The 27,945-nt window shown below is 39.5% G+C and overlaps 1 protein-coding gene across 3 annotated transcripts; it reads right to left on the bottom strand.

The window, feature by feature from the left end:
- LOC124151754 (putative uncharacterized protein DDB_G0286901) lies at positions 1-26,308 on the bottom strand. 3 transcript variants are annotated; one of them, XM_046524380.2, is made up of 17 exons: positions 26,199-26,308; positions 23,661-24,629; positions 23,048-23,113; positions 22,570-22,702; positions 22,098-22,237; positions 20,328-20,402; positions 16,450-16,579; positions 13,180-13,307; positions 11,785-12,224; positions 9,438-10,534; positions 8,476-8,570; positions 7,744-7,811; positions 7,003-7,055; positions 5,035-5,091; positions 3,576-3,707; positions 1,493-1,909; positions 1-1,070 (listed from the first exon to the last, which is right to left on the bottom strand). In XM_046524380.2, exons 2-17 carry the CDS (start codon positions 24,622-24,624, stop codon positions 1,064-1,066), a joined length of 4,002 nt encoding a protein of 1,333 aa, XP_046380336.2. In that variant the 5' UTR covers positions 24,625-24,629; positions 26,199-26,308; the 3' UTR covers positions 1-1,063. The 3 variants fall into 3 exon arrangements, with proteins under 3 accessions (XP_046380336.2, XP_046380338.2, XP_048248136.1); XM_046524382.2 differs by having other exon boundaries at positions 23,661-24,625; positions 26,199-26,285; XM_048392179.1 differs by having other exon boundaries at positions 1,493-1,906; positions 23,661-24,625; positions 26,199-26,285.
- Between the last annotated feature and the right edge of the window lie 1,637 nt (positions 26,309-27,945).

Here is a 27,945-nt window from a genome sequence, read left to right as displayed (position 1 = left end):
TATGCAGGAACATTTATTTTGACAAATACATTGATATGATTACATCACATGTGAGGGAAAGAAAAACAAAGAGTGATTAATGGATACCTTCCAGACAGTATTCAACCCTTGATGACACTGATGAGTATGAAATCAAGTTTAACATACCTGAAGTATTGTTAATATGAATGATTCTCATGACCCTGATGAATGACACACACCAAAAGGTAGTTCCTTCAAGCACTTTGTGCTCTTTACAAAAAAATAACTTTGATAAATGTATGCTCAGTGAAACCTTAAGTACAACACATGTGCTTTTCTTAAAGTTCATGTACAGGAAAACTACAACTCAACATCTAATATATAATCACGTAGTTTTGTCATACATATACACTAAAATCATCTTCTAAAATTTGTGTGTCTTATTTAAGCTAAACGACAACAATGCTCATGAAAACAAGTTTAAGGAAGTAGTACATATAATATCAAAACAAGCAATAAGAAACTCATAACTATTTCAAATCGACATGCGGGATATCACAATTTGTTTAAATCACCATGTGATGTCTCAATTTCAGGTATTTCTTGCAAAAAAAGTGGATCCAATTTTGTCCATTCTACTTCAAATGTAAATTGTGGTTCAGTTGGCAGACCTAACATCTCAGTGGTTAAAACACTGCTTTGTCTGCTAGCTCAAACCATAAGATGTGTATCAGTCTAACATTTAATGAATAATACTGAAATAATGTTGTAATTTCACAATTACATTGTCTAGCCCTAGATTGAAGCACACATGATGATGATGCATGGACACATCGCAGAATGACACAGAATGAGAGCATAAAATTATCACGATTTCCACAAGGAATTTTTGAAGTATAAGATTCAAGTGAACAGTATGTGGTTGCTCAATGAATACAACACAGGATTCATAGCTGTCTCCTGTATATTTCAACATGCAAATGTTGGCTTGGTGGAAGTAGAATTCCACTCTCATCACACAAAAAGTGATTGTCCATGTTAGCACTATCCATATTACTGTGCACGTCACTGCAAAGAATCTTCATCTGGTCAACTGAATACTCTATTTCCTGAAACAAGGAAAAATGGCATAAATGAGTTGTTGCTGTGCATGTGTCTCAAACATTAAGTTTTTCATCCTCCATTGACCATCCAAACCTATCGGGGAGCTTTATTTCAATTTGATATTCAATACGAAAGTAGTTAACAGTCTACGAAAGTAGTTAACAGTCTACGAAAACTAAACATTTAAGCCTTAAAAAGTGAATGTCTTTTTTCATTGACAAAGTGATGATCACATCATAGATTTTTTTCTCAACCACTGGTTTCCTGTGCTGACAAGAATTGTCCCTGTGACAGCTGTAATTACTGCTGATGTGCCATGAAACAGTATTTACTTACGCTAACAACAACACTGTCTCATAGAGCCTGTGATGAACATTTTCAGATAGGCACAGGAAACTGAAGCCCAGTTTTCCAACATTTTACAAACCTTTTCATTCCTGGCAGGAGTCTTGTAGGCAAAAGAACCATCTTTGGTTGGAACCTTCCAGCTGCCTGCATCATCTGCTGCTGCATCCTCTGCTGCTGCATCATGTCCTGCTGACCTTGACCTCGCTGCTGATTCTGTTGACGCTTCTGATTCTGTTGGCGTTGCTGATTCTGGGGACGTAGTTGATTCTGGGGACGCTGCTGATTCTGGGGACGCTGCTGATTCTGTTGGCGCTGCTGATTCTGTGGACGCTGCTGATTCTGCTGGCGCTGCTGATTCTGGGGACGCTGCTGATTCTGTGGGCGCTGCTGGTTTTGTGTCCTCGGGTTATAATTCTGTTGTTGCTGGAGACCTTTCTTCAGGATACCTGGCCTTGCACCAGTGTTTTGCATCATACTAGTTGAGTTGTTCCAGCTACTTGAAGAAGAATAATTCAAGGTTTGCTTTTAGTGGAACAACTAAAGGCTTTATGAGTTTCACAATTAATCATATTCCTCTTCTGATAATGCAGCCTGACATGAGGAAAACATTTTCTGAATAGCAAAAGTTTAGGATAATGCTTAGGGACCTTGTTCTTAAGACTAAGATACCAAGTTACAGTGATTTTTCCAGAGACAACTGGAATCGGGTTATTGCAGATCATTTCAATGAATTGTTCAAATTTTGAATAGGACTTACCACTAATTTTGAAAATACTTTTCAGGAGAGTTTTCTTAATCAGTAAATGTGGTTGTCATTATTATTATTATTCAAGGTATTAGAAAGTGAACCATTCCCAAAAGACATGCATATCCCAAATATCTGGTTGTTTAACAGTCACCACCGGTACCTGCTAGATATTAAAAAAAGCATGCTCCATAAGAGGGAGAGGGCCACTTCAGTTAGATAACTTTTTCCCAATTCCAATTACCATTTGAGTCAATAAAATATTTTGTAAAACAAACCGTGAAAGAGGGCTGATAAAAGATTTTTGGAGTTTAGAATTCTGGAATTCTAATAACTTGCTTTAGATCAAAACATGGATCAAATGAGGTAGCATGGAATAACAATAACATTAAATAAACATAGTCACTACAGCACGAGCAGTCAAGGTCGGTAAGGCAGAGTGACTTTACCCTCATGAGATATACAGAGCAATCACTTAGGGTGAGTGTTTGTTTGTTGTTTAACGCTGCACTCAGCAATATTCCGGCTATATGACGGCGGCATTATCGATATATCTATGTCAATTCTGTATCGATACCAATTTATGAATGTCGATACAATACAATGTTGTTCCATACTCTTAGTGGCTAACAGTAAGATCCAAATGTCACCTTTCCTTCTCTGAATGGCTTAAGTTGTAAAAACATAATTATTTATTAATATATTGTCAACTTATTTATTCAACCAATGTGTTTACAACTTATTTTTGTAACCATGATTGCCAAATCCAAGCCCTGCAAATTTTAAGGCCTTGCCAAGATATATTCAAATTTAGGGCCCTCATGTTCACAAGGCTGGACTGCCAAATTCAAGCATGTGCAACATATAGGTGAGGTGAAATGGGGTTTAACGTTGCGTCCAAGATTATTGCACTTATAAAGCGACGTGCATGTATGTGTGTGTGTTTGTGTGGCTGCTTGTACTAATCCAGACTGATGCCGATTTATAGAGCTAGCTCACTGAGATACCATGCCGCAGTTTAACATGAATACCCCACTCAGACACAGTATACTGACTCCGAGCCGACCAGTCCTTGTTTTAGCCCCTTAATGCCGAGCGCCAGACAGGGTAACAACAAGTACCATCTTTTAACGTCTTTTGGTATGACGCGGTCGGGGATCGAACCCCGGACCTTCCGCTCTCCGGGCGGACGCTCTACCACTAGACCGCGGAGGCGGTCTGTGCAACATATAGACATGCATAACTTGACGATATAGTTATTCCTTTGCACAATTCCTATATAGTCCTTGCCAAACTGCTCAATAGTTAATGTATCATAAAGTATTGGTAAAAGGTGCCATTTTGAAGGATGTTATCATAATAAGTACTAGTGGTATAAAATGTTTAGTTTCTATCACTGCTCTGTGACCATACTGACCTGTCTGTTCGGTTCTGTTCGTACATGTCATCCCCCTGTGACATGTGTCCGTGGTCATAGTCGTGAACCTTGAACCCATCTGTAGCACCAATGTCACCTTGCTGGTTCATCCCAGCACCCCAGGTCTGATTCCTGAACAAATCATTGATTTCTCCATCATTAAACCTACCATAACTGGATGTGCTGAGTGTAGTATAGTGAGTGAGTGAGTGAGTGAGTGAGTGAGTGAGTGAGTGAGTGAGTGAGTGAGTGAGTTGGGTTTAACGCCGCTTTTAACAGTATTCTAGTTATATCACAGCGTGTAAGTCTTATGGGGGAGGAAAGCCCAGTGATGCAGGTCTCAGACGTTTACCACTTTGGTGAAACCCACAACACGGGTATGGTGCTGACAAACCTAGAAACATAATCGGGGCGAACCGGGATTCGAACCCACAATCATAGGTTTCTGGCGTGCCCAACTGACGCAACTCTGCACAGCGAATCACGGCGCCTTAGACGACTGGGCCACCCATGCCCCCTGAGTGTAGTATAATACATCATACTTCAACATAAGTAATGGAGAGATAGACATACTGAATACCATCCTATACCCCAAGATCCACCAAGTTAAAGAGAATATGAAAAATGACATTAATCAGTATCATTCATGTATACAACATGTACAAGTTTCCCTGAGATTAATAAACATAATATTTTAGAAGAACATGTATCAAACTTCAAAAAGCAATCTCATACGTCATCAGGCTTTTGATCATGCTCATGTGTTTACATTCAATTTTATTGTCACCTTCAAATTAATCTAAAAGGAATATAAGCAATCACAGGTTTCATAATTGAGTCCTTGTTTGGACACTGAAGCCAGGTAAACACTGATGCAATCAAGTAACAAAGACAACAATACTGCCAACCTCACAAGTATTCAGACTGGGAATAGGTCAACCATGTCATGGTGAATGAGTCAAGTGAGTTTGGTAAAAATGCCACAGTAAAAATGTACTGGAGTTACATAAAGCCCAAACTGAGGCAGGGCTTAGACGTTGACCAGTTTACTGTTTGTTAGCACATGTATGTGCTGACAAACCAAGAAATCAGGGTGAATCGAAATAAAAACCAACAAACACGTTTCCTGCACACAAAGGGATGCATCTCTGCACATGTCTAACACATGTAAATGTACACTTTGTCAGACTGACACTATAGTGATGCAGGTCTTCAAAGTTTACCACTTTGGTGAAATCCACAAGCACAGATGTGGGGCAAGGAACAAGGATTTGAATCCAAGATCATGGTATCTGGCATGCCCAAGGGACACAACTCAGCATAGCAGATCGTGGCACCTTTGACAACAGGCCACTCATGCCCCAAACTACTGAGGATTCAGGGCATTTACACAGCAGATTTTGTTTTACAGTGTAAACACTGTAGTTATGGTAGTAGGGCTAGTTAAACCTGTACTTACTGCTGTCTTTTGCCATTATAACCCAGCTGTTCAGATACTCCTGTTTCTTTTCTCGACCTACAACATAACTTCCTGAGTAAAATAGCTTCAAAATCCTTTTCATATTCTTAAACAAAAATAAGGTGGTCACAATGTGTTGACTTGGCTAATTGTGTCCTGAATACCAAACATGCCAAAGGCTGGATTGTTGAAAATCAACAACCTGTTTGTCCATTCGCCCCAAACACTCTGCCAGCCAGAGTCACTGGCCATCATTTTCATTAGATTTTAAGCATACCGTATATGACCGCGTATAAGCCGAATTTTGAGGACCAGAAAAAAGATTCTGTAGAAAGGGGTCGGCTTTTCCACGGGATACACTTTCATGATAGTATTTTTCAGATCGTGATCTGTCAGAAACATCGCCTGAATGACGGTCCGATAGATTACAACTTCCCGAAAGTTTGGAAGTTGCCACGACTAGAGCCATTATTGTTATAAATTATCAATAAAGTTATTATTATACACCAATGTTGTCATTATTAAAAAAATGTTATGCATGTTACTACTTCCGATAATAAGTTTTCAATTGAATGTTCAAAGTTTATCGTTCTTCGTAAACTCCACAATCTTTACATGTAACAATATATGTAATTCACAGCTATAATATATAATCCCCAGATAAAATCGCCAATAGCTATTACGTAAGTTTTGCAAAGTTCATAAATTGATAGTAAACAAGTGTCTACCTTTATTGAAAGAGGCAAATAAACAACTGTATCGGCGAGTTATTCCGTTCGCCATTTGCAAAAACATGTGATCAGCTGTTTCCTGTGACGTCACAAACGGTGACCACTGTGATTGCTTCCTGTTGTTTAAAGCAACACGGTACACAAGGAAATGAGCATTGATAATAACGGGCCGATTGGTATTGTCAGGTTGTTTACACAAACATTTTCAAGTTGTGGGTGCTTAGCGATCGTGTTGGGAGTAGGGGCTTAATTCCTTTGTTTTCGAGAGATTAGTTTAATAAACTGGAAAAGCCTGTGAGTAAGTGATGGTCATTCAATGTGTTCATAGTATGATAGTTTATTTATTTCAATTGGATTAACATACAATAGTGGTGTAAAGGGGGTTATAAAAGTTGGTATATTTTTACTGACTGACGTTTTCATCATGAGTTTTAAACGAAAACGCCATGCTTACGATGCTGAATTCAAACTGCGAGTCTTCGCTCCAGCTGATATATTTTCTCACGGGTCCATAATTCTATATACAACGACTCACAAAATGGCGCTTGGTTGTTGATGGCAACATATAACGATCATTATGAGATTAAAAAACCCCACGAGAAACAGCTTCCCACATTATGAAAGTGGATGACTGGTTTGTTAAATCTTTATTCGAAATAATAATGACTTTTTCAATATAATTACAACGTTTTTCATCTTATATTTTTTAATATCTGCGAGTACCGGCACATGTCTTTCAGTCCGACTTCGCAGTGTTTTTTGTCTTTCAATTCCTGATTCGGCTTATCTGCGGGTCATATCATTTTCTTTCGTATTTCAATGGTCAAATTAACACCTCGGCTTATCTACGGGGTCGGCTTATCCGCGGTCATATACGGTAAACATATTGCATTCCTGTGCATACTAGACCAAACAAATCTTATAAGACTTAGGCTTCTGACTAGAGCTTGTTGTGGCCATGAATCGAAGTACTAGCCAAAGAGCCACCATGGCCTCCAGATAACCACTCTATTCATCAACAAAATGCTTTGGCATACACAGATCCAGAGAGTATGTTTCACTGTTGGACGAAGCATACAAAACACTTATGCTCCAAAGATCAATCGTATTCATGAAGCATTTGTATGTGATCATCCCTTCTTTTCCATAAAGTTGTATCAGCAGTTCGTTGGGAGCCGAGCCTATTCTAATTAAGAATCATTATCTATTGCAAGGTGTTGGGACTAATTTCTCTTACCAATCCATGTCCTGAATCTGGTAATTGTCCTCTCTGATATCTGATATTCTCTCCTGCAACACAACCAGTTCCATGTGTTATAGAGTATCAATAGCAAAAACAGCAAAAACTGCAACAACAGACAGACTGAATCAAACTGACGGAGGTGCTTAAGGCAGAAAAAACATGTTCCTCATTATGAATAATACGCATACAAGTATAAACTTCACACCCAAAAGCAGAATAATTAAAGCAGTGAGTGAGTTTGGTTTAACGCCGCTTTTAACAGTATTCCAGTTATACCAAGGCGTGTCAGCTTAATGTGGGAGGAAAGCCCGAAGTGATGCAGGTCTAAGACGTTTACCACATCAGTGAAACCCACGAGCACAGGAATGATGCTGACAAACCTAGAAACATAATAGGAACGAACCGAGATTCGAACCCACCATCATATGTTTCTGGCATGTCCAAGGGACACAACTCTGCACAGTGAATTGCTGTGCCTTAGACAACTGGGCCACACGTGTCCCCAATCATTCTAGAAAACATTATATTTATGCTAGTGTGCTTAATGTTAATGATATCAGATGATTTCGAAATGGAAATCATACTAGTGCCCTTGTAGGTGATCATTCTTGCATCATAATTCCAATGCCTTAGATGACAGGGCCAACTGTGCACACACAAGAAATTATCAATAATGTCATGTCTTATTTCATGACTGTATCCAATCCACAACACACATATAAATCTCATAACTACCTGATCCATTCTTTGTCGTTTCTCATTGATATTAACTTCACCCATCCCACGACCTGGACGCTTCATTCCTGAATTAAACAAAGATTAAAAATAAACAAATCATTGATTTCAGTCCTTCAAACAAAGGTGTGTGCATGGTTGTTGTTTAATGCAATATCCCAGCTTTATGATGGGCTGAAAGTAATCGATGTCTGGACCAGACAGTCTATTGCTCAATAATAGCAATGATTGATGGCGTGAGGGTAGGTTGACACGCCATCAACCAAGTCCCCAAACCTGATACATTGAGTTGCAATTACAACCAGTATGGAGACCAATTCTAACCCAGAATCCCTGGGTTCCTAACATAGTCACTTCCTTCAATTAGCAATGGTGCTATTGTGTCACCATTAAAACACAGGACCACAGAACAAGCACAAGGTTGTCTCAAAGTCAACTCTCCTTAAAGACTAACTAAAGTATCTGGTACGCAGATACAAACACTGAATTTATCTTGCCAACATAGTTGAGACATATTTGCAGGGCCTCATTTTCAAATCACATGCAATCCAACTGCAATTATTTACCTTGTAAACCAATACACACAATGTGATGCAAAAGGCATCTCATGAACTCCACTGGTCAAACAGCAACTGAGCTAAAAGGATATTTGAAATGCCATGCTTGCCAACACCTTTCACTATGGAAATTGTGAAGACAACACAACTGGGATGCCATATTGAAATATATTACCTGCACCATATGCATCTTCTGTTCCTCTTCCATATGTTAAATCCTGGGAGTAGTTGGCATTCCATGTATCTCCTCGTCTCTCAGCTTCTGGCCTCCTAATGGTGATTGAGTCAGAGTTAGTTACCAGCTCTGGTGGGGTGACATTCAAGATTATTGCACTTACATAGCGATGTGCATGTGCTTGCGTGTGCATGTCTGCTTGTACTAGCCAGACTAATGCTGATTTTATAGTTTTAACCCACTGAGATACCATGCCACAGTTTAACATGAATACGCCACTCAGACACAGTATACTGACTGAACCAACCAGTCCTCCTTTCAGCCACTTAATGCCAAGTGCTGGGCAGGGAAACAACAAGTACCATCATTTAACGTCTTTTGGTATGTTTGTTTGTTTGTTTGTTTGTTGTTTAACGCTGCACTCAGCAATTTTCCAGCTACATGACGGTGGTCTGTAAATAATCAACTCTGGACCAGACAATCCAGTGACAACATGACACATCCAGGTACCAGCTCAGAAACACTGCATCAGTTTCATGTCAATGCTTCAGACAATCATGATATACATTTTGTGAAAAGGAACACGAGGTGAGAGGACAAATGAGTGGGTGTGGTTCATATCACAGCGTGTCAGCTTAATGTGGGGTAAAGCCTAAAGTGATGCAGGTATCAGATGTTTACCACTTTGGTGAAACCCACCTGAACAGATAGGGTGCTGACAACCTAGAAACAATCGGTGCAAACTGGGATTCCAACCCATGATCACAGGTTTCTGGTGTAACCAAGAAACATAAGGTGACAAGAAAAAGAAAATAGGGTGAAAATATTTCTTGTGATGGATTAAGGATTAAATTTATACCATGGCTCAAATCACTTTGCAAAATGAAATAAACACTGGTGTCTCAGACTGTGTGAAATCTGTTAACATGGTTAATTTCCTACATCATCATGTTTAAGTTTACCTCTCGTCAATCACATAGGCATCATCCGATTTCAGTTGGGTATCAGCATAGCCTCGACCCCAGTCCTGATCCCTTACTTCCTGCCTCTGTTCTTGATAGGGCATGTTCTGTCCTCGGTCGTATGTATCCTGCCCTCGGGCTGGGGAGTGGGATGATACTCTCGGCGACAAGGTAGAAGTCTCGGGACCTCTCGGAGATCTCTGAGCCCAAGCTCCAGCAGCGCGATTTGTTTCTATCCTCCCAGGCTCATTTCTCATGCCTCCAAGATTCGACAATGGTTCATTTCGGTTCAGTTGTGGCCGATTAAATCCAGAGTCCATTCCACTTCTATACTGATTTTCCTGTCCATATTTATCACCTCTTGCAGGTTCATTCTGTTGGCCATAAGAATTGTCCAGTTGAGCCCTATTACTCCTCCCCATTTCCATACTCCCTCTCTTTACGTCCACATTATTTCTTCCCATGCCATCCATACTACTTCTCATGTCTTCCATATTATTTCTGCCCATGTTGTCAAAGCTGTCTCTCCCCATACGTTCCATACTGTTTCTTCTCATGCCTTCCATATTTCTCTCCATGTCGTCTCTACCCATGTTGTCTCTACCCATGTTGTCTCTGCCCATGGTGTCTCTGCCCATGGTGTCTCTACCCATATTGTCTCTACCCATGTTGTCTCTGCCCATGTTGTCTCTACCCATGTTGTCTCTACCCATGTTGTCTCTGCCCATGGTGTCTCTGACCATGTTGTCTCTGACCATGTTGTGTCTACCCATGTTGTCTCTTCCCATAGAATCCATGCTCTCCCTGTTCAATGAAGAACCACTTCTCATTCTCTCCCTTTCCTGCTGTACCATAATGTTGGAGTTCATCTCTGGCATTATCTGAATATGAGAAGGCATGTTCTGCTGAGCGTTCTGTGCTCTAGATATTGGAACAGGCCCCAGCAGACCATCACCTGTTCCTTCCATCATTGGCATCTTGGCCTGAGCTTGAGCCTGGAATGTTGCTATGGCCATGTTGTTCTGTTGCACAGCCTGAGCTATCTGCTGTTGTCTCACCATCTGTATCTGCTGCTGTTGCTGCTGCATTGCTGCCTGCTGATAATTAAATATTACACAAATATATACAGGATGGTACGCTATATTATCGCGGTAGTTAATTTATAATGGATCATAATGGCGCATGCTTACAGACCTTTTAAATATGTCATATGCAAAATGTTTCTTGCTCTTTGTTCAACTTTTATGACACATGAATTAGGATTGATCGATGCTGATTTTCTTCACTGAGTTTGGTAAACAAAGTACCTGTCATTAGCAACTCAAGGGCGGGCAACACTATATTAGTGGAATATGTGCTTTATATCACTTCCTGTTTTGGATTATGCATCATCAGTATGCATATGACCTAGGTTGGTCAAGAGACTTCGTCCAAACAAATGGGTTCTTTTGTAAAAAGTTAACAGGGCCTGCATACCATATTTGTCCATACAAAATGGTCATTTGTAGAAATCATATACCCTGTGTTAACAAAATATTTTGTTTTTTTGATTACCAAGTGACAGTCATATTGAAATACAGAAAACAGAATTGATCACCTGGTGGCATGTTTTGTAAAAGTTCCATGGCAATAGTTACTTGACTACCATTTTGTTTCCTCCATCTGGTGCATTGCTTATGTATGACTCAGTATTTGTGACCAGCAATATTCTGGCTATATGATAGGAGCCTGTAAATAATCAAGTCTGGACCAGACAGTCAAATGATTGATCTTGGGAGCAACAATCCATGCCATCGAGGTACAAGAACTATTGAGATGCCCAGTAGGATTACGAGATGTATACTATATAGTAAGGTCGTCACTTCAACATTAAGTCAGTTGTATTACAGCTTGACCAGACATAGTGGTGGTTGATAGCATGAGGAAAGATAACCTGGGCCCAGGTCAACAAAGCGATCACATCGCTACCACATTCATAACATGACATTTTATAGAGATTTGATAGGTCATAAGACTCGTAACGCTGCAAACGCCTAGTGGATTGGGACCCTGAGTCCCCATATGCATCAGATAAATACTGAGTAAGGTTTAATTTTTTTTAAATCTTTTTCAGAAAATAGTTCTTAATTCAAATATACCGTACTATTAATGAATGAAAAACAATCAAATCTAAACTTGGAAGGAGTTACTGTTGGTAGTCAATTAAGTAGATTTCATCTATGAAAGCACCCACAAATATTTGCAGTAAAATTTGAGAACATCAACTGATGTTGATTGCTGTTTCTAAATAAATTTAAGAAGCCATCAGTTTGTAAAAGGTCTGTACTTTGCAGGTATCTTTGCATACCTGCTGTTGCTCCTGTATCTTTTGCATGGCCCTCTCTTGAATACTGCGTCTGATGACCTCATTAGGAGTAGGTCTCTTCTGATTTGGTGCGCTCTGAATGGGCCTTTTCTGCATGGACATGTTTAGACGATTCTGGTTTGTGACACTCTGATTTAAGAACTGGCGACTACGCTCGCGAATCTTTTTCGCCTGTTCCTGTCTAAGACTGATTTTCGTATCCACCTTCCTGCCAGATCGTTCAACTCTGTTTGTATTCCTGTTGATATTCCTATTGATATTCCTATTGGCATCTCTACTGTTACCATGGTCACTCCGCTGGTTTGAGTTGCTTTGGCTTCTGTGAGAACGACTGTCTGATTTGCTTCGCTCTCTTCGTGAAGGGGAATCTTTGCGACTTGAAGCAGAGGAATTGGCAGGCTTAGGCTTGGCCGTTTCTTTTTCTACAAAACATACATTATAGTCATTATCGTTACAAAGCTTTTATAACAAAAAAAACAAAAAAACACTTTAACTTATTTTACTTATTATCAGGCAGCATTTGATCTTGTTGTGAAACTGAAATGTCGTATGCAGAAAACTAATTTAATATTGTCAAAATCTTTTCATATTTGTCACAGATATATCTAGCATCCAGTCTCATGATAATATTGATCAAGGCAAATGTTCATCCAGAAAAACCCAACACAATGTTATAATGATTCCATAAGTAAATGAATGAGTGAACCATTATATTTTGCCGCAACATTCAAGCCATATCAAATCTAACTGTCAATAGTCGGGGACAGACAAACCAGTGGTTGATACTACCAGTAATGTTTCACTGTCCTGATAAAATGAAACACAAACAAACTTGAACCAAATCAGATACTGGGGACTCAACCTGGGCATCGGCTGGGGTACAGCAGCTCAATGATCATTTCAGCAAATAAGCAACAAGAAAGATTTTACAAACATTGACAGTATAGACATAAACCAACAGTTATATAGTAGGACAGAAAGGTGAGGTGAAATGGGGCTAAACATCATGTCCAAGATCATTGCACGTATATAGCCACATGCATGTGCATGCTGCACACAAGTTTGGACATATGCCTATTTTATAGTGCTAGCCATCTGAGATACCATGCTGCAGTTTAACATGTCTTCCCCTCAGACTAAGTATACTGACTCCGAGCTGGCAAGTCCTTGTTTTAGCCCCTTAATGCCGAGCACTTGGCCGGGTAACAACAATCTTTTAACATGTTTTGGTATGATGCGGACAGGGATGGAACCCCCAACCTTCCACTCTCCGGGCAGACACTCTACCACTAGCCAACAGAGGTGGTCCAGACAGTCATCTTCTGATGAAGCTTTGAGGAGTAACACAACACACCTATCAATCAGTTATTTACACACCTTTTTCTTCTTTGTCATCATTCACATCTCTGCGAAGTACAACATCATGACTGCCAAGTTTGATGCTTGCATAACACTTTTTCACAGACCTCGCCACTGCTGTGCTTGAACACTCCAATGTGGCAATTCTGAAATCAGCAAGGTTGCAGGAACATGTTCAGTCATATTAATGTCAATAATGCCCAGTATCAACATGGACAAAGGAAAAGTGATATTCATAAATTAAGAGGTATTTTGACCAAGAAAAAAGCACAACACATTCATAACATATTCAGGTGGCATCGGTCCTTAGGTCACACTTTTATATTTTTATGTTTCCACACAAGGTCGGTCGAAATAAAAATAAATACAAATAGCTACGTCAATTACTTATTATTTATATGAAAGTCATTCTGCCATGGAGTTAAAACTGCAGGTGGCCCCTTGAATCATTGATAGTGATGTTTTTCTTGCATAAGAGGGACTATATTACTAGGGGCAGACATAGTAAAAATAAATACTTTTTTGTTTCATTTTTTCTTTTCCAGCTGCTTTTCAGCATGTTCAGTAGGGGCTGGCCCGTGGAACAATACAAAAAATGTGTGGCCTTAGGTCTTTATGGTTTCAAGCGATAGTACTTTGAATCCAGGGACCCTCTAAATCTTAAACTATAAACATTGCTGTCATGACAAGAACCCCTTGTCTTTTATGCTTAATTCTGAACACTGCTGAGCATTATCTTTCATAACTAGGTTATTGTACTGCACATACATACTCCTGACTTACCTTGGTACTGAATAAGATTTCTCAAGGAATAATGTGACATTTTTTAAAGTGATTATATTTACATACAAGATCATAAATGATAATTATGTACCTAACGCAATAAACCTCACAATATTCTCGTCTTGTCATTCTACATTCTATTTTCTTACCACAGCTGACAGTTTCCTCATGTGTTTTGTAAGGTCTGTGTATCATGTGTTGTGTGTGCATGTAGGGAAACATAGTTCTCAGTTCATAGTAGATGCTGTGATAAACATTGACCAACACCATTGGAGCGTATTTCTTTTAGATGAGCTGCATTGCTCAAAAGTTGGAAAGCAATTTCTGATTAGTTGCGCAAATATATTTTCATTCATCTTCTCATTCCAAATATATCTGTGACATCTCAACACACGACACAATGGGGAAAAATGTAGATGAAATCTGCATGTCAAGACCAGCAGAAATGTGATAGCTATTAGTCTTTGAGAAATCACCTCTGCTTCTCACAACTAGATCTCTTTCTCATTCTTAGCAGAAAAATCTTTGGACGTCTGAAGGTGAGTGAATACAATCCTCTTAACTTAAACCACTTTGAGTTAAAGTCTACAGGGAAACACCCATTCAATGAGGAGCATGAGCGGTATATGATGCAACATCTGTCTCATCAAGGCCATTCAATCTCATGCATGTCTCAATCATTCTGCGAGACTTTTTGGCTAGCATGATGTATTTGTATCATGCGGACATCTTCTTTGAAGGGTGTAATCACAATTTGGACTTGATCTGCACAAAAATCTTCCCAAAATGCTCTTGATAAATGACTCCCAAGAAGTGGTTGCTTATTTTCTTCCTCAACGCCATGTTTTTTCCTTATGATGTTACATACAACGTTGCGATTAGTCCACTATGACTGTATTGCAAACCAATAACCCCTCATCTGCGCATCATGAAAAAATCACTGCACACCATGTCAATGGTAAAATAAGTTGATAGATCCTCATCAGGTCTGTTCAATGTTCATGGAAATCTCGACATTAACCAATTGCACTTATAAGATTGCATCTAAGTGTGGAACTGGTTTGGACTTTTCTGTTCAGCTATGACCACCAACATCTGATCAAAGCATGACAACTGCAGAGGTAACAGTAAATGCATCAGGGTCAGAAATTAATTTTTGCTTTCACCGCAAAGATGATCTGCTACAGAGCTGCCATCTACCTGATGGTAAAAGCGGTAATCTACAAATCAATGTCACTAGTTCCTCCTGACATTTACTAGTCACAGACTAGTGGAATCATGTTAACCCTGTGCAAGTGACAGATCATATATGCTCATCTTCTCTCTACCACACCATGCCTATCTTAGGATTCTTTCATATATGTTCATGTCCTGGTACAACAGCATTACAGTCCACAGTTTCTCATCACATTCCAACATCATTGTCACATGAACTTCACAAGTTAAGAAAGTCCATGGCCATCCGTAGCACAAATTGACAATGAGTGGATCTTGGCAAGTCATGTGCACATACATATGTGTTCATTGTGAACCAATTTAGGTGTTCATTGTATTTCCTGCACAACATCTGAAAAACATCAAATGGACCTGTTCATGTACACCATCTGATTGAGGCATCCCATTGCATAGACATTTCAGTTCACACAGGAAGGAGATACGACTGCACATGGTAGGCACATGATGGTCCTGTGTTGTTTAACCACCTTCAGCAGGGATGTCAGACAAACTGACACCCTCAGCAGCTTCTCAAGCCAAACTTTAAGGACTCTCTTCATGTTATTGAAATCAATCAGAAATAGATATTGTAACAATGCACCAGTAACCTGTCTGTAACGATACGAACACTCTGCACCATGTTACTACAGATGAACCGGTTATTGTTAGAATTCTGTTTGTATTTCAATGGTTTCTTACAGTAATTTCTTTCGTCCATCCATCCTATGAACTGGAGCGACATGAAATGTCTACCTTATACAGATAACATTTTTCAGTACCCAACTGAGTGTATGTGATCAGCATCCACACTGATCTTGCCCAACGATTGTCACCAGAGTTGAATAAGTAACTCGGAACAAACACTATTAATCGATTGGACGTTGTCCACTTCTTAAGATCTTGACATATTGGTTTCACTGGTCTAGTGCAGTTGTAAGTCAGCTGATTGTCTTCAACACTATATTCTGCAGGTTCTGATGCAGCAAGCCATATCAATTCCTACTCCTCACTTCCTGCATAGACAGATGCAAGCACTGTTGAATATGAACACTTTTCAGTTGAATCCCAATCAAAGCCATTAACCAAATGTAAGTGTAGTTTGTGTGCAAATGATAAATGATTTGAGGAAAGGAATGAGATGATTTTGAGAGATTGAGTGATGGAATGTAGGTTTTCGCCAAAAAAAACACTGGAATGTATGACTGGAAACTCCCATGTCCGAGGAGGGGATAGGCTGCAAATGGACTGCATCCTTCCTCACAGACTCCCCTACTCATAGTGACTACTTACCCAGCTCTCTCTCCAGCCTTCAATGTCTGGAACTTTACACTAAGTGTGTAGGGCACCATCACTTCAATCATCTCTCTTGATGTTCCCACTGGGACGTTACAGAGGCATAATCGTCTATTTTTAAGTTTTCCTGAAACAAAACAATCCTAGACATGATACAGCAGCTCTTCTCCCAACACTGATCTTGATAGATCATCCAGGGTGTGGGCTTGTCTAGTTGATGTAGACCATGGAATCCGTTACTGCATTCAATGGGAGTCACTCCCTTGGTTGTGTTGGAAGCAAGCAAGCATGTTTTAACTTGGAACAGCTCCTATTCATATAGCCACTTCATCACCAAGTGAATAAGGAGAGGAAATACACTCCCTGGGCAGCTCAATTATGAAGCCTTTGTCTGAACTCATCATGATAGATAAGTTCAGAAGAGTAAATATTGTCACAATCATCAGTTTGCAACACAGGATTTAACCTGAAAGAAATGTCTTGGAAAGTTTAGTTCACAGAATTAGGATAAAGTAATTTAGCACCCACACGTTGTAAGAATGTTAAAATTACATTCTTACTGTTCACCAATGGATACTTTAGACAGAACAGCTTCATGTTGCCTTGAAAACACTGCATTGTCCAACTAACTAAAGCCTCAGACACTAAATACTACTTAGACCACAAAGTACAAATGACCAAACTAACCAGATGTTTTCCCAATAAAACAATACATCAGTTCATTTCCAGGTATTATCATGAAAGATTTGTCCAAAACAAGTTTGTTTGCAAGATGCCTAATTTTTTCAAACACTTGTTAATCAATCTAGACACAGCTCACCACGTATTGGTGCCTAATTATGGATAATCTTGTCCTTGTCAACTGATTCCAGCTAATGGTGATTTGCTGATGAAGTTATAAAATCTGTGAATCAGGTTGTTGTAGTCATCATTCTGGACTTGTCAAGGACATCTTCTTGGCAATAATGTTCACTGTTGGGCACACATCTTTGCCATCTATTCACAGAATAATATATTGCTTATATTAAACACATAAATTTCCCAAATCCTATTCTTCTCTTATCGACCAGAAATAGTGTAGTTCAGGTCTTCAATCATGGCAGAAGAGAAACATGATAAATCTTCATTGCAAACCACAGATCCAGCAACAACCTTTTGCTGAGGAACAGAGCTGGAAACCTATTTCCATGTCCAGACTGATGTCGCATCAGGTGAGAACCAACAATTGATGTCCACACTGCTGGATCTTCTGTTAATGTTTCAGCCGAGGATCTACCACTGATGTCCATACGAGTGGATCTTCAATTGATGTGTCAGCTGAGGATATACCAGTGATGTCCAGACTGGCAAGATCTTCTGTTGATGTGTCAGCCAAGGATATACCACTCTTGTCGAGACGAGCAAGATCTTCTGTTGATGTTTCAGCTGTGGATCTACCACTGATGTCCATACGAGTGGATCTTCAATTGATGTGTCAGCCGAGGATATACCAGTGATGTCCAGACTGGCAAGATCTTCTGTTGATGTGTCAGCCAAGGATATACCACTCTTGTCGAGACGAGCAAGATCTTCTGTTGATGTTTCAGCTGTGGATCTACCACTGATGTCCATACGAGTGGATCTTCAATTGATGTGTCAGCCGAGGATATACCAGTGATGTCCAGACTGGCAAGATCTTCAGTTGATGTGTCAGCCGAGGATATACCACTCTTCGAGACGAGCAAGATCTTCTGTTGATGTTTCAGCTGTGGATCTACCACTGATGTCCAGACTGGCAAGATCTTCAGTAGATGTGTCAGCCGAGGATATACCACTGATGTCCACACTGGCAAGATCTTCAATTGATGTGTCAGCCGAGGATATACCACTGATGTCCAGACTGGCAAGATCTTCTGTTGTTTCAGCTGTAGATCTACCACTGATGTCCATACGAGTGGATCTTCTATTGATGTGTCAGCCGAGGATATACCAGTGATGTCCAGACTGGCAAGATCTTCAGTTGATGTTTCAGCTATGGATCTACCACTGATGTCCACACTGGCAAGATCTTCAGTTGATGTGTCAGCCGAGGATATACCACTGATGTCCACACTGGCAAGATCTTCAGTAGATGTGTCAGCCGAGGATATACCACTGATGTCCAGACTGGAAAGATCTTCAGTTGATGTTTCAGCTGTGGATCTACCACTGATGTCCACACTGGCAAGATCTTCAGTAGATGTGTCAGCCGAGGATATACCACTGATGTCCACACTGGCAAGATCTTCTGTTGATGTGTCAGCCGACGATATACCACTGATGTCCACACTGGCAAGATCTTCAGTAGATGTGTCAGCCGAGGATATACCACTGATGTCCAGACTGGCAAGATCTTCAGTAGATGTGTCAGCCGAGGATATACCACTGATGTCCACACTGGCAAGATCTTCAGTAGATGTGTCAGCCGAGGATATACCACTGATGTCCACACTGGCAAGATCTTCAGTTAATGTTTCAGCTGTGGATCCACCACTGATGTCACAACAAGTGGATCTTCTATTGATGTGTCAGCCAAGGAAACACCACTGAAGTCCAGATTGGTGAGATCTCATTGATGTCTGGTGAGGAACTATGACTGATGTCATGATGAGTGAAATCTTCTGATGCTGTTTCTGCTATGGACAGACTGGTGACTGGTGAGATCTTCTGTTGATGTTGTACAGTCAGGACCAACCACTGATGTCCGGACTGGGGAGTCAGTTGAGAAGGGAGAATATTCTGTTAATGTGTAGGCTTGTGCGACTCTCTTGGTGATGTTACATCATGTGAGAGTTTTCTTCTTCTCATGTTGTATAGGGTGAGAATCCACTGCTTTCCAGAATACCGACACTTTTCTGACCATGTCCATCAGGTGACACAGTAAGGGTCTTCAGTCTATGCCCAGAATCCCGAGAGACTTCAAATGATTCCAAGAGCAATCAGACCCAGCGAATCTACTGTTGGTAGTTCGGCAAAACAGTTTCCAGTGGTCATTCAAGATGGAAAATATCTCATGTGCACCAAGTCCCCAAAGGGTTGGCCACATGATGCAATTGGTGAGCATTCACACTGGCTTCTGGCATGACTAGCCAATGATTTGCGTCTTCTTAACACTTAAAATGGTCATCAATGGCATGTGCTGAACGATTGAAGTCTCTTGACCATGTAATGTCTGTTGTTGCCAAGATATTCACCTCTGTTCTGTATGTTATTTAAAAAGGTAGTGGAAGGCACATTTGATCTTTGGTTAAGGGTGACACTTATCAATCTCTATACAAGTCTGTTATTCCCTGTGCCATGTTTATTCCATGAAATTTCTTGTACATACACATAACCAGAACCAGAAGGTATTTCAGACAACACAAGTAACAAGATTCTTACAGTTGTCCACAATTCCATGTCAAAGCAGAAACCATATGAATCCTTTCGAATACATGACAGTGATGAGAAGAAAATAATATGAAAGGAGACAAATTGAATGGCAGAAAGTCAACTGACAGCACCAATGATAACGGGGTCTCAAGATTTTCTACCACTGTTTTTCTCCCTTTACACAAAATGGTGACTATAGGGTGAGACAACAGGAGGAAAAAGGGGTAGTGTTCGCAGCAATGGAGGAATATATATGCCTGCAGAGCATATTTAAGAGAAATCAAAATGAAACCAATGAAACAATCTAACCTATGTTTGAATATCAAAAAAGATAAAAATACAGCTTTGTGTTGCTGTCAACCCTCAAGACCACAATCACTCTACGTCTCTTGTCTAGTTCTGGAGATGAGTGTAAGCAATTACTGCCATCGTATAGCTGTAATATTGCTGAGTGCGGCGTCAAACAACAAACAAACAAAACTTACCGTCTCCAACCCATTCTTTTCCCCGGATGGGAATAGTCAGGTTAGCAGCAGAGTTGGTGTAAATGGACACTTCACCTAGAAGGAAGAGACAAAGGAATTTAGGGACCAGCCATTTGATAAAAAATAAAGTGAGGGGAGTTTGTTGGGATCCTTAAAAAAAAAAAAAAAATCAGAAAATTGTTTCATTTCAAACATACCAGATGAGATTCCAATTTTACTTGTGAAAGAATAATGTCAAACAGTCTTGATAGTCATAAGAGGTCAATTTAGCTATAAAAAACATGCACTAGTACAACCTACTATTGAATTACGCAATCTAATTTATAAAGTGTGTGTAAACAAAATTTCAAATTTGTGTCTGGCTAACCCTTACCTGCTTACTTGTCCTCACAACAATATCAATACACACTCAATAGCTCTAAGCTTTATGTACCATACTACATCACTAATGACTGTGTTATGTGTACTGGGATTGTACTTATTTAGTCTAGTTTACACATCTCTGTTTCAACTTTTATATATTTATGGGACCAGGGTGCAACCTGGTTATGTCAGGTGAACTAGCTTTTCATGTCAACATGCACCTATTGCAAGTTAAATCAAGTTCCTAAAATCGAGTCCTGGTTTGTTGTTTTATACTGCAATTGGCACTACTTCAGATAAATCAGGGTGGTCTGTACATTATCGAATCTGGGTAAGACTAACAGATGGTTGATGTTATGAACAACATTCTATTGGAAAGGTGAGACAGAATCAACAATTAACAAAGTCTGACAGCTGCCTGATACACCATGGCTGGCAATATTTGAGTCGGGGATAGATGAATTTGATTCCTAACTGTTGGGTCACGACTCAAATATTTATACAGACCAATGTCATATAGCATGATAGCGCTTGAATATTGCCATCTTCCCGAAGTTAACTGACTAAAAAAGTCCAGTAACCACCCTTGCTGAACTTGGCTGGTATCATGGCGTTACATTTTGGCTGGACTAACGAGTCCAATCAAAATCACGCAACGAAATCAAAATCTGGTTCGTAAACTGTCATGCAGATTTTGGTCGATTGCAGGATTTGCAATGCAATACGATCGAGGCCTACGATCGAGCCTGTGAATTCCAGCCTAGTTCGGCAAGGGTGGAAACTTGACTTTTAAAGTCAGTTAACTCTCTTGCCTCAAAGATGGAATATTGCTGGGTATGGTGTTAAACAACAAACAAAAAAGCCCAAGAAACTCTTATACAAATTTGAGTTGATGTGTTCTTTCTACACAAATGTTGATATTGCACTCACTGTATTTTCATTTTAAGTATGCCATTTCTGGGCCCCAACTTTTTACATGATTAATAATGTCTCAATCAAAGGTATTTAGTTATCGAGGGAATGCAATTCAGTAAAGACAAAAAAAGAATATGGGGGCATCTTAGAAAAAAGATAACTTGTTTATCATCTTCTCCTTCTTGTATTCACAAATGAGGGCCTGCTACTTTTAAAACTTTCAAGATGGGCTATGCCTGGCTTGTTGGGAGTAACACATATTTCAAACACTGATGACAATCAAAGCTGTGCTGGGTGCCTATTATAATTGAGGCCATCAAGTATGTCAAGGGCCATAAAACTTTTAGCAATATTCCCATGAGGTGAATTGAACCTAGCCTTCAGCATGAGAATGAACGCTTTACCCACTTGGCTACTGCTGCACTATCTTACAAACAAACAAACAAAACACCACAATTATACATGTCCTATTTCAAATAAATACATCCTCACCAACTTCAGCGTCTACATTTGTTTTACTCTTCTTCCTCTTCAGAACCAGATTAATGACCTCAGAGCTGAATGGTACACATGACAGCTTGTTGACAATCAGCTGCACATCCTTGTACTGGTTGAAGAGGAACATCATCTGTCTGAAACATTATCAACTTACACTAAAGATGATGCTTCAAATGGAACTCTTGAAGTGGGTGAGTTGGGTTTAACACGACTTGGGCAGTATTTACAGCTATATTGCTACATGAACTTGATGAGGGAGGAAAGTCCTAAGTGGTGAAGATTTAGACAATAGCACTTTGGTGAAACCCACGTGCATGGCTACAGTGGTGACAAACCTCGACAAAAAACCAAGGCGAACTGGGATAGAAACTCATGATCAAAGGTTTCGGACAAGTTCACATTAATTAAACAACTTACTTAGTCATGATAGGTGAGGGCCATAACAAAGATCAATGAACATGCTTACCCTTCACGTTTGTTACCCTTGCCAACAAAGAAGAATGCTGAGTCCTGGGAAATATTCATCGCTTTCTTTATCCCCACATGAGCCATGTCCTCCTGTACCATTGGCGATACCTTCACATACCACTTGGCTGTGCCTGAAATACAAAATTAAACACAGTTGGTAACTAAGCATGAAAGTTAAAGGACTCTTCTCTTTATCCTTATGTTAAAAGTTGAAGGTTAGGGGTCCCTAGAAGGCCTGAAGACCCTTCATAATTCCAATCACCACTGAACATGACATTACAAATCAAAGTGGAAAGATATCTCTTGATTAATAACACCAAGAACAGAGATGATCATGACAAAAATGATTACTAATTCATGAATCACTTTTACCTCCAAGAAAATCAAATTACCTGAGGCTTAATTTGCTGATGTTCAACCTATACAAGATAAACATGAAATATGTAAAGCAAAATTGACTGAAATATATCACTTACGGTCCCAAGACTTTTCCTCTGCATCCAATTCAGAAATTTCAAGATCTCCCAGCGCCATCTTCAGCTCTAGTGAACATTGACAATAATTGAGTAAACAAGAGAACAAATTTTCAAATTAACAATCTACCACAGCAGGATTACATATGATCAGCTATTTATCACATGTCCTGGGACAAACTGAAAATCTGAAGTTTTGTTTTCAGCACAATTCTAATATATGAAACAATTTATATCTGGACAACAATTTTTTTATGTTAGGGGTATAGGCACTATTTAAACATTTGATATTTCCACTAGTAGCAACGCCAGTTTCGTCACAAGGGACAAGGACAAATATAGGTGACATTTTTCAAAATGTATATTGTGAACAGGGATAGTCTATAGTTACCACTCAAATCTTATTTTCAAGACAAGGCCGACATGTTAGTTTTTCATTAACAAGTAATTAGCCTCTCTGTATTCAAGGTATTGGTATCATACATTCGTGGCTTATTCGCATTTTACCAGCAAGTCAATTCAGATGTTTACCAAAATGCACTTATTTATGACTATCAATGCATCATCAAGCACAATTCACATTTAGCGAAAGCAGAGAACCAAGAGCTAAACATACTGGCTGTAAGTTCACTTGTTCTTTCAGTCAACATCTGGATCACACTTGTCGAGAATACTTCAGCCAACACGTCCTTTGCCTTTTCCCTCTGAATATCTCGTTTAATTCTGGCTTCAACCTCATCTGCTTTCTTTTCTGCTGTCTTCACATCATCATCCTTATCATCATTTAAAACTGATGCTTCTTGCTTTGCATTTTGTGATGACTCTGAACTTTCAGGTACTTTCTTTGAAGGTGTTGTTTTTTTAGCTGGTGATGAGGCTGGCTTTTTAGTATCGCTCACTCCAGATTTTGGTTCATCTTTCTTAGATGAGCTTGAAGGAGTTTTCCCAGAAGAGTCCTTCTGTGGTGGAGCTTCTGATCTGGCAGGAGACTGTTTCGTGGACTTTACTGGAGTATCCTTCTTCTTGTTTGTTTCCATATCTTCATCTCCCATATCCCCTTCAATAGATTCTAAATCATCATCTTCAGGCTTCTTCTCTTCAGCCACGTTCTTCACAACAGCAGGTTTCTTGTCCACCGAGCCTTTTTTCTCAACAGCTGGCTTTTTTTCAGCAGGTGACTTTTGAACAGGTTTAGCCGAGGCTTTGGGTGCTGCAGTAGTTTTATCATCAACCTTGCCTTTTGGTTTGCTCTCAGTCACTTTTGCCGTATCTGTTTTACTGCTCACACTCTTACGGTCAGTTTTGCCTTTTGTACTATCTGTCGGTTTGGGTGTGGGTTTGGGTGAAACTTTTGGTGCAGGTTTCTTTGCAGGTATTATAGTTTTTTCTTCCACAATCTGTACATCCTCATCGTCATCCCCAACTTCTTCCACCACAGTCATGTTTGCCATGTCACCATCTTCATCTGCTTCATCAAGCACAGTCCATTCACTTGGAAAGGCCACGCCATCACCAAAGTCACTCCCACAATCACCTTCCAGATTGTCATCTGACATAACAACATCATCCTCTACATCCATTCTGTCTGAAATTAAGTGGACATATCATGTATTAACAACAACAACCTTGGGTGAGAATTCATATTCTACTTCACAGGATCAAGCAGATTTTCAAGACTGTTACAGTGTTTTCTGTCATAAACTTCTATATCTTGTGGACACCTATCAAAAATAACTGGAAAACAGTGCACAAATAATTAATACCTTAAACGTTTACCATAAAGGAGTACAACTAGAAATGAAATCATAGTGATGTTTTAACTAAAATTAGAACACAACATTAACACCTTAAACACTGGGCAACAATGCAGTTTATTGGGCACAGCCATAGCCAGCGGATAGCTCTACAATCCGCTCAATTACCACGCTATAGTGCCACCGCTGTCTCGCTACACCATTACCGTACCTCACGCTCCAGTGACTCTCGCTTCACGATCCAACACCCCTTTTTAGTCTTAGAGAAACTTACACGTCTTTACTACCCTACACACGTTTTCGGTCTTAGGGAAACTTACATGTCTTTAAGATCCAACACCACTTTGCGGTCCTTAGGGTTAGCTTGCTTTGGGCTAGGGTTAGCCATAAATTCTTACCCTTTCAAGCGTTAATCCAATTGGTCAGTCATGTTGACATAAACAATTGCGGGTATGGTTTCAAGAAAAGATAAACCAGAGAGCAGACCTTGCCGTCACTTATTGTTTATGGAGATATGCAGGTGTGTTAATGATCCGTTAAACAAGCACTGATTACATGTGATAGCACTCGTGGTCCAGTGGTAGAGCGTCGGCTAATTAACGCATTAATAAGCCAAGCCGGTGAGCTGGCAAAGCACATTCGAGCCCCTACAGCACTAATTGGATCTGAAAAAGTGCGCCCAGTAAAGTGCACTACTCCCAAACATTGTCTTAGAGCAGTTCAGTTGCTTTCACCGACCATGACACTATTCATCATTCAAGATCAAACCGCCTATCTGGTTAGCTCACATCCATGTCAGGAGGGCTTACTGTTAAATACTTCTAGCTAGGGCGTATGATTTTCACGGTAAGGGTTACAAGTCAACTGTAAGCACCCCTTTATATTACCTGCAATATCGGGCACAAATATTTTCATTGTTGACTTTGGCTCAAGGGTTATTGCCTGTTTGAGAGATGTTCTCCAACAGAAAAAAATGGACACTGTGAAACAAACTTTTCGAGGAAGTGAACGCTGAGGAATGATTCCAGATCAAAAACAAAACCTATGGTGTTTCCACGTGGGTCGCCATCTTGTTTTGAAAAATCACTTCACTTTATATTTTTGATTTATCTTGATTACTTATTCACATCTGCATATTCATATAGCTCATATTCATATCTTGAAATAAATGACTCATAAAAATTGGTATGCATATACTAAACATTTTGTTATAATTTGAAGCCGATCGGGGACATTGGCTTCGAAGGTATCATACAGCGCGCACTGGCATTGACATCTTACGCATGTAATTAGGCCTACTGATATAAACGATGAACGAATTGGAAATACAGCAACCGAAGCCAAATTATTGATTAATTGCATACAAAAACAATCTACCCGATGTTCACAGTTCCTCTTACCGTAATAATGAATTCAGCTCGCAAGAAACTCCGTAACTACAGAGGTTTACGCAAGATGGCTGCGACTCAGGTCCCTGGATTGTAGCCTTGCAGAGAATGGCAAATTACAAAATTAGGATTTATATGCGGAAAGGGGAAATGTTTTAACGCACGAATTAAACGTCATGGCAACACTGCAGTTTACCGGGAAAGTTTTTATCACTCATTGGTCAGGGCTGCCGGCTAAGGCTCTCGCTTCATTGATCTTGCGTGCCCCACTATCCTCAGGGTTACTAGTGTTTCCGAGCACTCCTTTACAAAGTGTTGAGCATCCCCTGCCAATGAAATACACCTTAGGGTTATATAGTACTGAGTTCAGAGATGTGTCAGCTATCGCTTTTAACGAATTCATCCAAGGTAATTTGAGAAAAGTCCGAATAATATTTATAATATTTCGAGTTTAGTGGAGAAATGGCTACAATGCACACGTCATTTCTTCTTCCTCATTACTGATAACCAAAGACGTAGATCTACCACAATAGAATAATGGTATTCGGTACAGGGATTGGTCATTTGTTCTAAGTAAGGGACTTCCTAACAATTGTGTGTAATTTCTTCGTAGATCTTGGTTCTATTTGATGGATTAAACACAAAAATATGACATGACACTATACAGCCTTGCAGTATGTGGGAGCATAGACCAATAGACACGAGGATTATTCACATTCAGAAAAAAAAATCCCGAACACCCAAAATAGGCGAATGAATAAGATTCGTGGGGAAGCAAGATCGGGCTTCGGAAATGTTTCACTTCGGTTCAGTCAATGATTCAACAGGGAGCCTATATCTGTATTAAAGGCTCCCTGATTGTGTCAACTAGGCTCTCCATCGTCTCGCTAACCACACGATAAGCTCTCTTACAGACCCCAGAACATATCACACCCTAATCACCCCGTTTCATTTCACTCCTCACCTAATCCCATTCTCAGCTGGCGTGAAATTATGAGACTTGACAGTTCCTTAATACTCGGCGATTCCCTTCTGGAATTATTTTTATTTAATCTGACACATAACATGTTTTCAGGGACTACTAGTATATGCTCGCCCCCGCTAACCATTACGCATATGGATGGAATTGATTTAGTTTTTTAAAGTTAGTTCAAGGGGACGTTTTAATTATGTGACATAATGTTCACTACACGAAACCTTTTATGGACAAAAACCTCTTTATTGGGTTTAACTTTTAATACATTTTCAGGTCTCACCAGGTAGACTCTCATATATACAAGCCCTTTAAAAGAAATATCCGAATACTCCGAAACAAGTCTACAATCGTTTGGTCAGTCTAGATTTCTCAAATTTCTGAGATTCAATGGGCTTCTTTTGTATTACATTTTTAAAAGACTGTTGGAAAACATATGTCTATTATAGACTAAATGTTAGTCTATTAATCAGGTGAATGGCTGAATTAGTACATGTAAATGTTGATTTATATTCATGTATCTAATGTTTACATGTAAAGGAACATTTGAATAAATGTTGATTTATATTCATGTATCTAATGTTTTCATGTTAATGAATATTTGAACAAATGTTGATTTATATTCATGTATCTTAAGTTTTCATGTTAATGAATATTTGAACAATTGTTGATTTATATTCATGCATCTTATGTTTACATGTAAAGGAATATTTGAACAATTGTTGATTTATATTCATGTATCTTATGTTTATATATTAATGAATATTTGAACAATTGTTGATTTAT

This window comes from Haliotis rufescens, unplaced genomic scaffold (assembly GCF_023055435.1).
Source record: "Haliotis rufescens isolate VD_foot unplaced genomic scaffold, xgHalRufe1.0.p SCAF_11, whole genome shotgun sequence".
In the NCBI taxonomy this organism is placed as follows: Eukaryota; Metazoa; Mollusca; class Gastropoda; order Lepetellida; family Haliotidae; genus Haliotis; species Haliotis rufescens.
The sequence above is the reverse complement of the archived record's forward strand: the minus strand, read 5'-3'. Positions and strand labels throughout refer to the sequence as shown.

Coding starts and splice junctions, on each gene's coding strand:
- LOC124151754 (XM_046524380.2), bottom strand. CDS start 24,624: ATGGATGTAGAGGATGATGTTGTTATGTCAGATGACAATCTGGAAGGT. Junction 22,703..23,047: donor AGAGGAAAAGTCTTGGGACC/GTAAGTGATATA, acceptor TTTGTATTTCAG/GCACAGCCAAGTGGTATGTG. Junction 8,571..9,437: donor GCCTATGTGATTGACGAGAG/GTAAACTTAAAC, acceptor AATCACCATTAG/GAGGCCAGAAGCTGAGAGAC.